The 14,228-nt window shown below is 52.2% G+C and overlaps 1 protein-coding gene across 2 annotated transcripts in view; it reads left to right on the top strand.

Annotated features, from left to right (window-relative positions):
• The first annotated feature begins 2,507 nt into the window (after positions 1-2,507).
• LOC140393615 (laminin subunit beta-3-like) overlaps positions 2,508-14,228 on the top strand; it is a 118,580-nt gene continuing 106,859 nt past the window's right edge. Inside the window, exons 1-3 of one of the 2 annotated variants that reach the window (XM_072479885.1) lie at positions 2,508-2,552; positions 2,971-3,031; positions 6,422-6,585. In XM_072479885.1, the coding sequence (XP_072335986.1) occupies positions 3,007-3,031; positions 6,422-6,585 (189 nt within the window). In that variant the 5' untranslated portion in view covers positions 2,508-2,552; positions 2,971-3,006. Of the gene's footprint in view, positions 2,553-2,751; positions 2,856-2,970; positions 3,032-6,421; positions 6,586-14,228 lie in introns of those variants that run through there. The other variant, XM_072479886.1, reaches the window with a different exon arrangement.

Raw genomic sequence — 14,228 nt, forward strand, 5'->3', positions numbered from 1 at the left:
CACCTAATGACCCAGCCACCACAGTCCTCTGCGGGAAACAATTCCACAGATTCATTACCCTCTCAAAGAAGAAATTTCTCCTTCTCATCTCAGTCTTAAATGGGAGAGCACAGAAATCAGAGAATAGTGCAGATGAATGCGCAGCTTAAGAGTTGGTGCAGGAAGGAGGATTTTATATTCCTGGATCACTGGGACCGTTTCTGGGAAGGTGGAACCTGTACAATAGGGACGGTCTACATCTGAACCAGAGCAGGTCTAACATCCTTGCGGACAGGTTTACTAGAATCATAGAATCCCGACAATGCAAAGGAGGCTATTCGGCCCATTGAGTCTGCACTGACCCTCGGAAAGAGAACCTACCTAGGTCCACTCCCCTGTCCTATCCCCGCAAACCCAACCAACTTTTCTGGATACCAGGGAACAATTTAGCATGGCCATTCCACCTAACCTGCACATCTTCGGACTGCAGGAGGAAACTGAAACACCTGTACAGATACATGGGGAACGTGCAAACTCCACACAGTCACCCAAGGCCAGAATTGAAACCAGGGGCGAGATTCTCCGACCCCCCACCGGGTCGGAGAATCGCCGGGGGCTGGCGTGAATCCTGCCCTCACCGGTTGCCGAATTCTCCGGCACCGGAGATTCGGCGGGGGCGGGAATCGCGCCGCGCCGGTTGGCGGGCCCCCCCCAGCGATTCTCCGGCCCGGATGGGCCGAAGTCCCGCTGCTGGAATGCCTGTCCCGCCGGCGTGGATTAAGCCACCTCTCTTACCGGCGGGACAAGGCGGCGCGGGCGGGCTCCGGGGTCCTGGCGGGGGGTCGGAGAATGGCGCCCAGGATATGTAAGCTTGCCACTTCAGGAGTAGATTGGCCAGAATTCTCTGTTCTTTGCGATTCACTTTTGGCACCAGCAGCACACCCATGCCCACAGATTTCCCGGCAGCATCAGGTGGCTACAAAGGGAAATTCCATTGACAAGCGGTAGAAGATAGAATCTCGCCTGTAGCAAACTGTGCGCTGCCAGAAACACGGAACTGGGGAACCAGAGAATCCTGCCCACCGTAGTTAGTCCCAATTGTTGAACTATCAAGTTAAACATGGGGCGGAATTCTGCGGGAATCGGCGGGTCAGGCCACTCTGACGTCGGGCCGTCCCGAAGGTGCGGAATCCACCGCGCTTTCAGGGGCTAGGTCAGTGCCGGAGTGGTTTGCACCGCTCCGGCTGCCGCGGAAGGGGCTTGGCGCCACGCCAACCGGCGGCGAAGGGCGAGTAGGCGCATGCGTGGGAGCGCCAGCGTGTGCTGGCGTCAACCCAGCACATGCGCAGGGGGGGGTTCATCTCCGCGCCGGCCGACGCGGAGGAATAGAGTGCCCCCAGGGCACAGGCCCGTCTGTGGATTGGTGGGCCCCAATCGTGGGCCAGGCCACCGTGGGGCCACCTCCCGGGGCCAGATCCCCCCGCGTCCGTCCGCCCCCCCCCCACCCCGCCCCCCCGAGGAACCCGGAGGCCGCCCGTGCAGTCAGGTCGCACCGGTAAGTACCTGTTGTAATTTACGCTGGTGAGTCCAGCCTAAAACGGGTGCCCGCTCGGCCCATCGCGGGCCGGAGAATCGCTGCTAGCCAAATCCCCGGCACCAGAGAATTCGGCAGCCGGCAGGGGGGCGGGATTCACGCCGTCCCCCGGCGATTCTCCGACCCAGCGGGGGAGTCGGAGAATCCCGTGTTTGCCAGCCAGATTCACACATCGTGAAGTTGGGAATTCCTACTTATTGCAGATGCATTTAAGACCAAGCTATCATTATGATCTAACGTTGATCACCAAGCCGTCAATGGCGCATTCCTCAGCCTATTATTAATATACAGCTTTAATCAATTATGAACAATGTTTCTCTATCTTGTACCAATTTGAAAAAGAAAACTTTGTGAAATATATGTCTTGCTTAAAAGCTTTCCATAAATGCCAAGTGATCCAAGTAATAAAAGTTATTGCAGAGTGCTGCAAGATTTCTGGACTTTTAAGTTTGGGAATTGTTTTTTTTAATTTAGAGTATCCAATTCTTTTTTTTCCAATTAAGGGGCAAGTTTGTGTGGCCAATCCACCTACCCTGCTCATCTTTTTGGGCTTTGTGGGTGAGACCTACGCAGACATGGGGAGAATGTGCAAATTCCACACGGACAGTGACCTTGGCGGTGTGAGGCAGCAGTGGGAATTTGGGAATTGTTTTAAAATATTGGTGAGAAATTATACTAGGAAGCCTTAAGCAAAATTTAAATTACAATGGAAAGGTAAATATTTAAAAATATTTAATTTTATTAATCGCAAATATGAAACCTAATAAGATAGACCTAATTGATATTTAAGGTAAAGATTGTAAGGTAATTGTTTGTGGTATTACACCAGAGGATATTGATGCCAATGGGTGTGAGTATGAATAATCCTGAGACATTCCTTCATCATCCATAGACTCATACAACCTTAACCACTCCCAGGTGAAGCCGTCATTTAAAAGAGAAACTCCCATGTTCAGAGGAAGAGACGTGACTGAGACAGGTAAGAACACCAGGTGGGGGGAAAGCATAATGCTAAATTTAAGAGCTTTTACTATTGGTAATTTTTGTAATAAAACTTTCAGAATTAGTGTGAAGTTGTTTCAAGTATTTCCCTAGGAATTACTGTCAGCTCACCTCAGTAAATCCACTGAACTGAATAAGGACTTTGATCATTTTTCAGATACGTTTGATCTCATTGGATTCAAAAGCCACAAAAATCTGTAACAGTCCATGTAACAAGGCAAAACTTGAAATCTTGAGCTTGATTTCTGATGCAATTGGATCGGGATTTCATTTTCAATAGGTTGAATATGGTTAAAAAAAACTTCATATAATTGAAAGTGGTTTATTAAATAGCAGTGGAAAGCAAGGACTATTTATTTTGAAATATTGTATTGTATTTATGTTTATCCTTACAGATTAACAATTTTAAGAGTTTCCATTCCAAGGTGAAGATGTTTCTGCTGTTCCTAAATCTAGGTGAGTTTTAAAAAAACATAAAATTAAACATGAAAATAGATGGATAATTAAATAAGTCAGTGAGCAGACATATTATAATCTTTCCGTGTTTTGTTTTGAAAATGAATACACCTCGGAAGCTAACTGGGGCTAATGGGGTGGCACAGTGGTTAGCACTGCTGCCTCACAGCACCAGGGACCCGGGTTCAATTCCGGCCTTGGGTGACTGTGTGGAGTTTGCACCTTCTCCCTGTCTCTGCATGGATTTCCTCCAGGAGCTCCGGCTTTCTCCCACAGTCCAAAGAGGTGTAGGTTAAGTGGGTTGGCCATGCTAAATTGCCCCTAACTGTCTAAAGGTTAGGTGGGGGCATGGTAGGGATATCATAGAATTTACAGTGCAGAAGGAGGCCATTCGGCCCATCGAGTCTGCACCGGCTCTTGGAAAGAGCACCCTACCCAAGGTCAACACCTCCACCCTATCCCCATAACCCAGTAATCCCACCAAACACTAAGGGCAATTCTGGACACTAAGGGCGATTTATCATGGCCAATCCACCTAACCTGCACATCTTTGGACTGTGGGAGGAAACCGGAGCACCCGGAGGAAACCCACGCACACACAGGGAGGATGTGCAGACTCCACACAGACAATGACCCAAGCCGGAATTGAGCCTGGGACCTTGGAGCTGTGAAGCAACTGTGCTATCCACAATGCTACCGTGCTGCCCAAAGGTGGACCTAGGTAAGGGGCTCTTTCTGAGGGAAGGCGCAGACTCGATGGACCAAATGGCCTTTTCTGCACTGTAAGGATTATATGATTCTAGTATATCACCGAAAAGGATTAGTACTTGGGTAGGTTTCTCCGTCCCGCCACACGCTGTCAGGAGCCTCTGGGAAATCAGTCCTTATCTCACTATCATCCCATGAATGAATATAAAAAACATTGAGTTTCCAGATATTATGCATCACAAATACAAATGTGAACATGTTCATGAGAAAAATGAAATGGATGCAACATGGCAAACCTGCAGTAAGAGAAGGTAACAGTAAGTAACAGGCTGAAAGTTGGGCAGCATGGTAGCATAGTGGTTAGCACAGTTGCTTCACAGCTCCAGGGTCCTAGGTTCGATTCCTGGCTTGCGTCGCTGACTGTGTGGAGTCTGCACGTTCTCCCAGTGTGTGCATGGGTTTCCTCCGGGTGATCGGGTTTCCTCCCACAGTCCAAAGATGTGCAGGTTAGGTGGATTAGCCATGATAAATTACCCTTAGTGTCTAAAAAGGTTGGGTGGGATTATTGGGTTATGGGGATAGGGTGGATGTGTGGGCTTGGGTAGGGTGCCCTTTCCAACGGCTGGTACAGACTTGATAGGCCGAATGGCCTCCTTCTGCACTATAAATTCTATGATTCTATAACACTCCTAAATACAGCAGCAAAATCTCCCAAAAGTATCTCTGGGTGACTAGAAGCTTCAATAATTTCATTGGACAATTGACGGACCATGTTTACTTGTGAAATTATCTCCAATGGATTATACTTTCTACCACCGTCAATGAAATTTTAGTTATTTTTACCACATTTTGTTGTTCTTCAATCCACCCTGAGGGAATCTGACAAAAACAGAAAATGCTGGATAGAGTTAAATTGCATCGACCTGAGCGCAAATGGCAACATGGGTGTGAATCCCGTGAGAGAGATGTGCAGGTTAGGTGGATTGGCCTTGCTAAATTGCCCCTTAGTGTCCAAAGATGTGCAGGTTAGATGAGGTTATGGGGCTAGGGTGGTGGAGTGGGCCTTGGTAGGGTGTTCTTTCAGAGGGTTGGTGCAGACTCAATGGGCCGAATGGCCTCCTTTTGCACTGTAGAGACTCTATATAGTCTAAAAACAAGATTCTCACTGACGAGATCTCATGGTGCGATTGTCCCTGCCCCTCACTTTTGATGTAAGAAGGTTCCTGCCCAGGGAGGTCGAGAACCTCGGGCGAAATTCTCCCCAAACGATGTCCGCCGACTGGCGCCCAAAACGGCACCAATCAGACGGGCATCGTGCCGCCCCGAAGGTGCGGAATGCTCCTCATCTTTGGGGGCCGAGCCCCAACATTGAGGGGCTAGGCCGACGCCGGAGGGATTTCCGCCCCGCCAGCTGGCGGAAACGGCCTTTGTTGCCCCGCCAGCTGGCGCGGAAATAACATCTCGGGGCGGCGCATGCGCGGGAGTGTCAGCGGCCGCTGACAGTTTCCCGCACATGCGCAGTGGAGGGAGTCTCTTCCGCCTCCGCCATGGTGGAGACCGTGGCGGAGGCGGAAGGGAAAGAGCGCCCCCACGGCACAGGCCCGCCCACGGATCGGTGGGCCCCGATCGCGGGCCAGGCCACCGTGAGGGCACCCCCGGGGCCTGATCGCCCGCGCCCCCCCTAGGACCCCGGAGCCCGCCCACGCCGCCTTGTCCCGCCGTTCAAAAGGTGGTTTAATCCACGCCGGCGGGACAGGCAATTTATCTGCGGGACTTCGGCCCACCTGGGCCGGAGAATCCAGCGGGGGGGCCCGCCAACCGGCGCGGCCCGATTCCCACCCCCGCCGAATATCCGGTACCGGAGGCTTCGGCAACCGGCGGGGGCGGGATTCACGGCAGCCCCCGGCGATTCTCAAACCCGGCGGGGGGTCGGAGAATGACGCCCCTCATCATCATCCCATTAGCGAGCTGCCTCACTATATCATCTCCCCACATTGGGATTTCCCCCTCACCGACGTGACATCACATTTCCGAGGTTTACAACAGGTTCGGAGCAACATGAACCAGGAAAAGGGACCTCACCGGGGTGCACAGGTAACTACAGCCCCCAACGGAGAGGGACATAGCCAGGCAGTGCCCTGCCAGTGCCCCCTGGCATTGCCCTGTGAAGCAAAAGTGCTAACCACTGTGCTACAAGCCACCATATCAGCCATGATTGAATGGTGGAGCAGACTCGATGGGCCGAGTGGCCTAATTCTGCTCCTTTGTCTTATGGTCTTATGGAGTTTTTCCTTCTGAGCTCTGGAGACAATATGGCTGTGCAGCTGGCGCCTGGTCTGGCAAGAAGCATTCTGCCCGTGACTTTGAGTCCAATATGACTCTTCCTCGGAACTGGATTGGATATTATTCCCCCAACTTTCGAATACATGCTCATGTGAGAAATGGCCAGTTTGGTCAGCAGTAGAGGGCAGCCACCACTCAGCACCCTTTAGTCACCCTCAGCATGGAACCTAAATGTGTAGGACTCTTCCCACAAACATGGTTTTATCTGAAGCCATTTCCCACCAATAAAGGTTGTGCAATGTACGTGCTTCATATTTATTCAATGATTATTAGCATTGCTTCAGTCTGATCTTAGTGGAGCTTTTTTTGTTCTTTAATTGTGACTCTTTATGTTTTCAGTATTTTCCAGTTGTGTAACAGCACAGACAGATTGCTCTCAACGAGCATGTTACCCCACACCAGGAGATCTAGTCATAGGTCGAGTGGATAAACTACAAGCTTCATCTACATGTGGTCTTTATGCATCTGAGAGATACTGCAGCCCAAAGATGTACTACGGACGGGTCAGTAATATTGGTACTACTAACTTGTTCCTGGGTTGTTGGCTATTATCAATAATCTGCACAATTTTAAACATCCTCATTGATCATTAATTAATCTGACGACCAAATGGGCAATTTTGCGGAAATCTCTGGAGCATTTCTGACCTGCAAATTGGTCCTGTGTAAGATGCAATAGATTCTTTTGACCAATTTAAGTTGATTTACAAAATACATCTATTCAATAGCACTTGTGAATGTATCCCAGACATTGAAGAGATACTTTAGCTTTACCTTTCTTATGTATTTTCCAGCATTTTACCATAACAGATGGAAAAATTCTGATGAAAACTGTTAGGGACAGGAGGGGGATTAATTTAGACCGAGAGGCCGGCCCACCGATTGGTGGGCCCCGTTTGAGGGCCAGGCCACCTCGGACCCACCCTCCCCCACCCCCACCCACGACCCTTCAACACTCAGCCTCAGGATCACAGAATCCCGCCCTGTGTATTTCTAAATGCTCTGCTATTACACGCGTTATAGTGTGTAATAGTGAGAGAGGTTTCATGGAAATGTTCAAAAGTATGGGCCGGGATTCTCCGTTTTGCCAGCGCCCGGGGGTTTCCCGATGGCGTGGGGCTGCCCACGATGGGAAACCCCAGTGACGAGCCGGCGTAACGGAGAATCCCGCCGGTGGGTCGGGGCAGAAATGTGGCGGGACGGAGAATCCAGCCCCAGGGGCGTCATTCTCCGACCCCCCGCCGGGTCGGAGAATGGCCGTTGGCCACCGTGAATCCCGCCCCCACCCCCGCCGAAGTCTCCGGTACCGGAGATTGGGCGGGGGCGGGAATCGGGCCGCGCCGGTTGGTGGGACCCCCCGCTCAATTCTCCGGCCCGGATGGGCCGAAGTCCCGCCCAGAAATTGCCTGTCCCGCCGGCGTAAATTAAAGCTGGCATTTACCGGCGGGACCAGGCGGCGTGGGCGGGCTCCGGGGTCCTGTGGGGGGTGCGGGGCGATCTGACCCCGGGGGGTGCCCCCACGGTGGCCTGGCCCGCGATCGGGGCCCACCGATCCGCGGGCGGGCCTGTGCCGTGGGGGCACTCTTTCCCTTCCGCCTCCGCCACGGCCTCCACCATGGCGGAGGCGGAAGAGACTCTCCCCACTGTGCATGCGCGGAAAACTGACAGCGGCCGCTGACGCTCCCGCGCATGTGCTGCCCCGACATGTCATTTCCGCGCCAGCTGGCGGGGCAACAAACGCCATTTCCGCCAGCTGGCGGGGTGGAAATCCCTCCGGCGTCGGCCTAGCCCCTCAATGTTGGGGCTAGGCTGCCAAAGATGCGGAGCATTCCGCACCTTTGGGCCGGCGCGATGCCCGTCTGATTGGCGCCGTGTTTGGTGCCAGTCGGCGGACATCGCGCCGTTGGGGGAGAATTTCGCCCCGGTAGTGGAGAATCCCGATAGCGGAGAATCCTGACAGTGGGGAATCCTGACAGGGAAGAACCCCGACAGGAGAATCCCGACAGCGGAGAATCCCGACAGCGGAGATTCCCGATAGTGGAGTATCCCAAGAGCGGAGATTCCCGACAGCGGGGAATCCAGCCCAGTACAGTTGCCTGAGTCTATGAATTATATAAATGTACTCTTTGGTTCTTTAACTAACTCAGACACATCATGCAGCACTGGGCATTTTTGCGAATTCAATGATGTTTATCGATCTGAGTTACTCTGGATTGTTATCCCACTTTGAGCCAGCCTTGTGACTTTTAAGTTGTAATCCAATATTTCTGTTTGGTTTCTCTGATCTAATTATTGCCTCACCCACTTTCTTTTCACTCTGTTGGATATTAAAGGAAATAAATGCAGACTGTTGGGCGAGGCTTTTTATTGAATCAGCAGAGGTGTGTCTCAGTTCTGTCTATCCAAAGGCCCGTTCATTTCACAGTGTGCTCACTGGCAACAGTTTAACCCATTCAGGATTTAACATGAGCATTTGAGCACTGAAAAATATACTATTCGTTATAGCCTAGTCACCATAATTAGTATAGGTTGCAGTTTTAGAGCTTTGGTGAAAAACCTGAAGCCATAACGTCCTGCGTAATATTAACTGGGCAATTCCATGTTAATCACTGCAGTGTTGACCTGATCCCCTGTGTATTATTTAAATCAAACTTAATGTTAAAATAATACTCTGTACAATAGATGTGAAAAAATGTTGGTAAGAATGAAAATGTGTTATGTAATTTGCATATATCCAGTTGAATATTGAATAATCTTATTGAATAATCTTATAAATGTGAATTAACCACAGGTCCCCCACTTATTGAAATGTAGGCATCAATCTGCATAATTTACAAACAACTCCAAATGGAATTGAATATCTCAATAATATTAATTAAACAATGAAAATGATATGGATTAGTGGAAATTTGGTGTTGAATTTATTATAAATTATTGGATAATTTGTATGAAATAACTTTTGAGTTGAGTGGAGAGGCTGAATTGATTAAGTTTATAATATTTTATATATAATTACTATCTTTCTAACTGAAAGAATCCTATTGAAACGCTTGACACAGCCAGATTGAGTGAGAGAATATTTTTGAGTATATTTTTTGAATATATTTGAGCTCGAGAATATTTTAGGACATGTATATGCATTTTGAATTCTTTCGACATGATTACATGCTGATTATTTTTTTGGAAAACAATCCAGCAGATTGATCACAGAGCTAACAAAGTGCAAAATGATGCAATCGGTGATACAAGAGAGACCCGAATGACTAAGCCACTCACAACACAGGACACAGAAAATAATATAATATATATCTCAAAATAGCACAGTTGGAGAGAAGGAATATTTCTATGATCTGGCTTCTGTGTTGCAAATGACATATCAGGGGCGACATTCTCCGACCCCCCGCCGGGTCGGAGAATCGCCGGGGGCTGGCGTGAATCCCGCCCCCGCTGGTTGCCGAAGTCTCCGGCACCGGATATTCGGCGGGGGCGGGAATTCTCCGGCCCAGATGCGCCGATAAATTGCCTGTCCCGCTGGCATAAGTTAAATCACCTACCTTACCGGCGAGACAAGGCAGCGTGGGCGGGCTCCGGGGTCCTGGGGGGGGCGCGGGGTGATCTGACCCCGGGGGGTGCCCCCACGGTGGCCTGGCCCGCGATCGGGGCCCACCGATCCGCGGGCGGGCCTGTGCCGTGGGGGCACTCTTTCCCTTCCGCCTCCGCCACGGTCTCCACCATGGCGGAGGTGGAAGAGACTCCCTCCACTGCGCATGCGTGGGAAACTGTCAGCGTCCGCTGACGCTCCCGCGCATGCGCCGCCCGGAGATGTCATTTCCGCGCCAGCTGGCGGGGCACCAAAGGCCGTTTCCGCCAGCTGGCGGGGCGGAAATTCCTCCGGCGTCGGCCTAGCCCCTCAATGTTGGGGCTCGGCCCCCAAAGATGCGGAGCATTCTGCACCTTTGGGGCGGCGCGATGCCCGTCTGATTGGCGCCGTTTTGGGCGCCAGTCGGCGGACATCGCGCCGTTTCCGGAGAATTCCGCCCTAGTTATGGACAAAACTCATTATCAACGGAAGACAGCTCATATTAAAATTCTAGAATCGTAGTTCAAGTTAATAGTCTGGGTTAGGTGTGCCCACTGTGTTTACTCCCCTCTCTTGATGACATTGATGTAGTTATTGACATATAGATGGTGAGAGATGTGAAATAGAAAACCTTCCCGAATTTTACTGAACAATAGTGTAATGATGCACTTTCAGGAACCTCAGTAGTGAGAAACAAGGGATTTATTAACAAGTCATGTAGAGCAGCAGCATGTTTACAACTAATTCTAGGATACCTCTGCCCAGGTGAAAACTCCTTCCCCTGGAGTGATTCCACGCTCTGGATCCCAATTGGTCACCCAGGCCAGGTGACCTTTACTCAGCTGTGTTTCCTCGTGGACAATCACCATGAATAGCAAATGACAGAAACCGTCTCTTTGACAAGTGCTCGTAAATTGTTTAGTTAGTCACCTTGTGGGGAATGTATTCACCTAATGCATGAGCTGTCTGTTTGATACTGTAACCTATGACCTGGAAGTGGTGATACAAGCTACTTCCAGGTCCTGTACTGTAACCCTGGTGGGCTCCGCCCTCACCGGGGCCATATATAGACCGGCCATCTGTGGGTGGCACTCATCTGTGCAACCGACTCTGGCTAGACAAGTTCATCAATCTCTCGGTGAATTGACAATACATCACACCTCAAATAAGTTGATTGAAATGTTGGCCTAGCCAGTGATACCCACATCCCATAGGGCTACACGGTGGCACAGTGGTTAGCACTATTGCTTCACAGCTCCAGGGTCCCAGGTTCGATTCCCGGCTTGGGTCGCTGTCTGTGCGGAGTCTGCATGTTCTCCCCGTGTGGGTTTCCTCCGGGTGCTCCGGTTTCCTCCCACAAGTCCCGAAAGATGTGCTGTTAGGTGAATTGGACATTCTGTATTCTCCCTCTGTGTCCCCGAACAGGCGCCGGAATGTGGCGACTCGGGGCTTTTGACAGTAACTTCATTGCAGCGTTAATGTGAGCCTACTTGTGACAATAAAGATTATTATTATTAAATTAGGAAAGAATGAGGGCCAGGATTCTCCATTTGCCGATGCCGAAATGGCGAAACGCGATTGGGCGGAGAATAGGTTCCGATGCCAAAATCGTGGCGGGCGCCAATTTGACGGCAAATCGCAATTCTCCATCACCTCGACAGCGGCATCAATGCATACTGGAACGCACGTACAATAAAAATCGTTTACATATCATTAGCCACCACATCAGCTTTACGGTTGGGGCCGTGGTGCATAGCCCTGGCGAGGGCAATGCCAGCCAATGGTACCTCTGGCATTGGGGCACCAGAGCCTGAGGTCTCCATGGTGCCAGCCACCGATGGGTCCAGGACTGCGGGGAGTGGGGAGCGGGGGGGAAGGGAAATGTGGGGGCAGGGTCCGGTGTAGCGCGGTAGACCTGGTTGGGCACGGGGGGGGTACGCACCATGCTAACCTATGCTAACATGTCGGCCTTTTGCCCCCTGCCAACAATGGATATTGGAATTCAACCAGAAATGGTGGCCTTCCTGCTGGTCGTCGCAACTCTGGGGGATGCCCTGCGGCTGTACGAGCTGGAGCTGGTCGAGGAGGAAGCTGCATCAATGGAGCGGCCAGCAGAGGACCGTGCTGCAGAGGCCTGCTGCGCCCTCCACAACATCGCGCAGTAGAGGGGTGATGCGCTGGAGGAAGAGGTGGAAGACAAGGCCTCGTCCGACGGGGAGGGTGCGGAGAAGGGCAAGGATGGGCAGGACATGGGGCCGAGGCAAGCACAGGAGGCTGCACGATATGTGCGCCAGAGCCAATGGTGGAGGGGGGGGGGGGGGGACTGGCCAGGGGAATTGGCACCACAAGTCACCACGCCCCCTCAGTCCCCCCTCCCCTCCCACCCACCCCCCGCCTACAACCCCCTCCGCGATACCTACCTGCCACATTATGGATGGAGGCCCTGGGGTGACAATAACAGCAGCTCTGGTCCATGAGATGGAGGATGGTGGCAACCCGCTCTGCGATGAGCTCTGGTGTTCCACATCGTTTGACAGTGTCTGACTCCTGCCCACGGTAGCACTTCCCACCTTCCACTGGGTGATTTCTGCTTGCGAGCCGGCCATTCCATCACACGGTCCCATCGAGTCCCCTGGGGTGACAGTGGTGGGGATGGTCAAGGGAGTGGGTGTGGAGCCCAGGCCACCCAGAGGGTGTGCCCATTCCCCCCCTTCCTGGCCAGCCCAGACCAGCCCACCCCTCACACCCGTCTGACTAGTACCCTGCACTTGTGCCAACGTAACTGGTGTCTAACCTTCTTGCCTTACGCTACATCTAGGTGGTTCCCCAGACAGCACAGCAGATGTGGAGGCGGCCTGCTGTGATTCCCACCCTGCGACCTGCCAGGCGTTGGCTGGCGTTTTCTGGGGCGACCCAGCCTGGATGTACCCGGTTGCTGCTCGGGTATCCCAGGTGGCGTGGTACCGCCCCGATTTGCCCGCTGCCCACAAGATGCACCAGGGACAGGAGAAGAGGAGTCACTAGAACGGGCCCCATCACCTCCTGCTCCCTTGGGGTGCCCAATAGCCCCCGGGATATTCCATGGGACAGGAGTGCAAGTTGAGCCATTCACTGAGGCTCCCCCACCATCTGGCGCTGCCAGTCCTGGAGGCCCGCTCTGGTCTCGACCAGGGTCTTCACGGTCACAGCCATGGAGCAGAGGGAGTGGACCATCTCCATCTGGGTCTGCACCACATCACGCTGCGACTGTGCCACCACCCTGAGGGTCTGTGTCGCATCAGCCAGTGACTGCGCCATCTCTCTCTGGGAGTTGGCCATCTCCCTCTGGGTCTGCGCCACATCAGCCAACGCCTGAGCAATGCCGCCGACATTCCCAGCCATGGCCTGCTGTGACTGGGCCACGCTGAGGAGAGCTGCTGCGATGATGTCCAGATGGCCCTGGCATATGTTTGCCTGTGAGTGGGCAGCCCTGTCCTGGGCCTCAGCCAGCACCGGCACAGAATTCCCCAGGCCTTGACATGCTGATCCATGGCCGAAACCAGTGCCCCCAATGCCTCCACCGCGGACGCCACCTGTGCGGTGTTGGCATGGGTGGCACGCATAACCGGCACCATCACCTGCTCCTGCACGCGGTTGGACTCATCCACCTGCGCCTGCAGGTGCTGGATGCTTGCCGCCAACCCCTCATGTAGTCCCTAGCTCTGTGACTGCATCTCCACAATCGATGGGACTGTCTGTTCCAGAAGACCGAGACCCGTCTGGACAGCAGCTAGTCCCTGGGGTCGTCCTGCCCTCCGACCATCCGCCCCTCGGGTGTTCCTACTTCCACCTGCTGTACCGGACCGACTGTGTGGTCAGCACCAGAGAGTGTCCCAGGAGTCTCTTCACTAAAATGCCAACCGAGCTGAGTGTCTCTGGGATGGTGAAGGGTGTTGGGACAGCTGCGATGGGAAATCTGTGTCCTCTTCCGACCCGAGTTTCGGGGCATCTCCCAGGGCTGCGGCTGCCCTCCGGATTGGGAAGGGGTCGGATGGACTGGGAAAATCCAGGTTGGTAGTGGATCCCAAGGAAAGGAATTTGTGGAATGCCTAAGAGATTTTTTTTTGGAGCAGGCAATTCTGGATTTGGTGATATGTAATGAGGCAGACTTGATTAGTAAACTTAAGGTGAAGGAACCCTTAGGGAGCAGTGACCACAATATGATAGAATTTACCCTGCAGTTTGAGAGGGAGAAGCTGCAATCAGATGTAACGGTATTACAATTAAATAAGGGTAACTACAAAGACATGAGGGAGGAGCAGGCCAGAGTTGATTGGAAGGGGAGCCTAGCAGGGAAGACAGTGGAACAGCATTGGCTGAGTTTTTTGTGGTTATTCAGGAGGCACAATAGAAATTCATCCCAAGGAGGAGGAAACATGCTAAGGGGAGGACAAGGAATCCATGGCTGACGAGGGAAGTTAAGGACAGCATGAAAGCAAAGGAAAAAGCATACATGTTAGGGTTAGGGTAACCCTAACCCTAACCCTAACCTGATGGTCTACACCCCAGGGTCCTAAAAGAGATAACT

Source organism: Scyliorhinus torazame, chromosome 17 (genome assembly GCF_047496885.1).
Source record: "Scyliorhinus torazame isolate Kashiwa2021f chromosome 17, sScyTor2.1, whole genome shotgun sequence".
Lineage (NCBI taxonomy): Eukaryota > Metazoa > Chordata > Chondrichthyes > Carcharhiniformes > Scyliorhinidae > Scyliorhinus > Scyliorhinus torazame.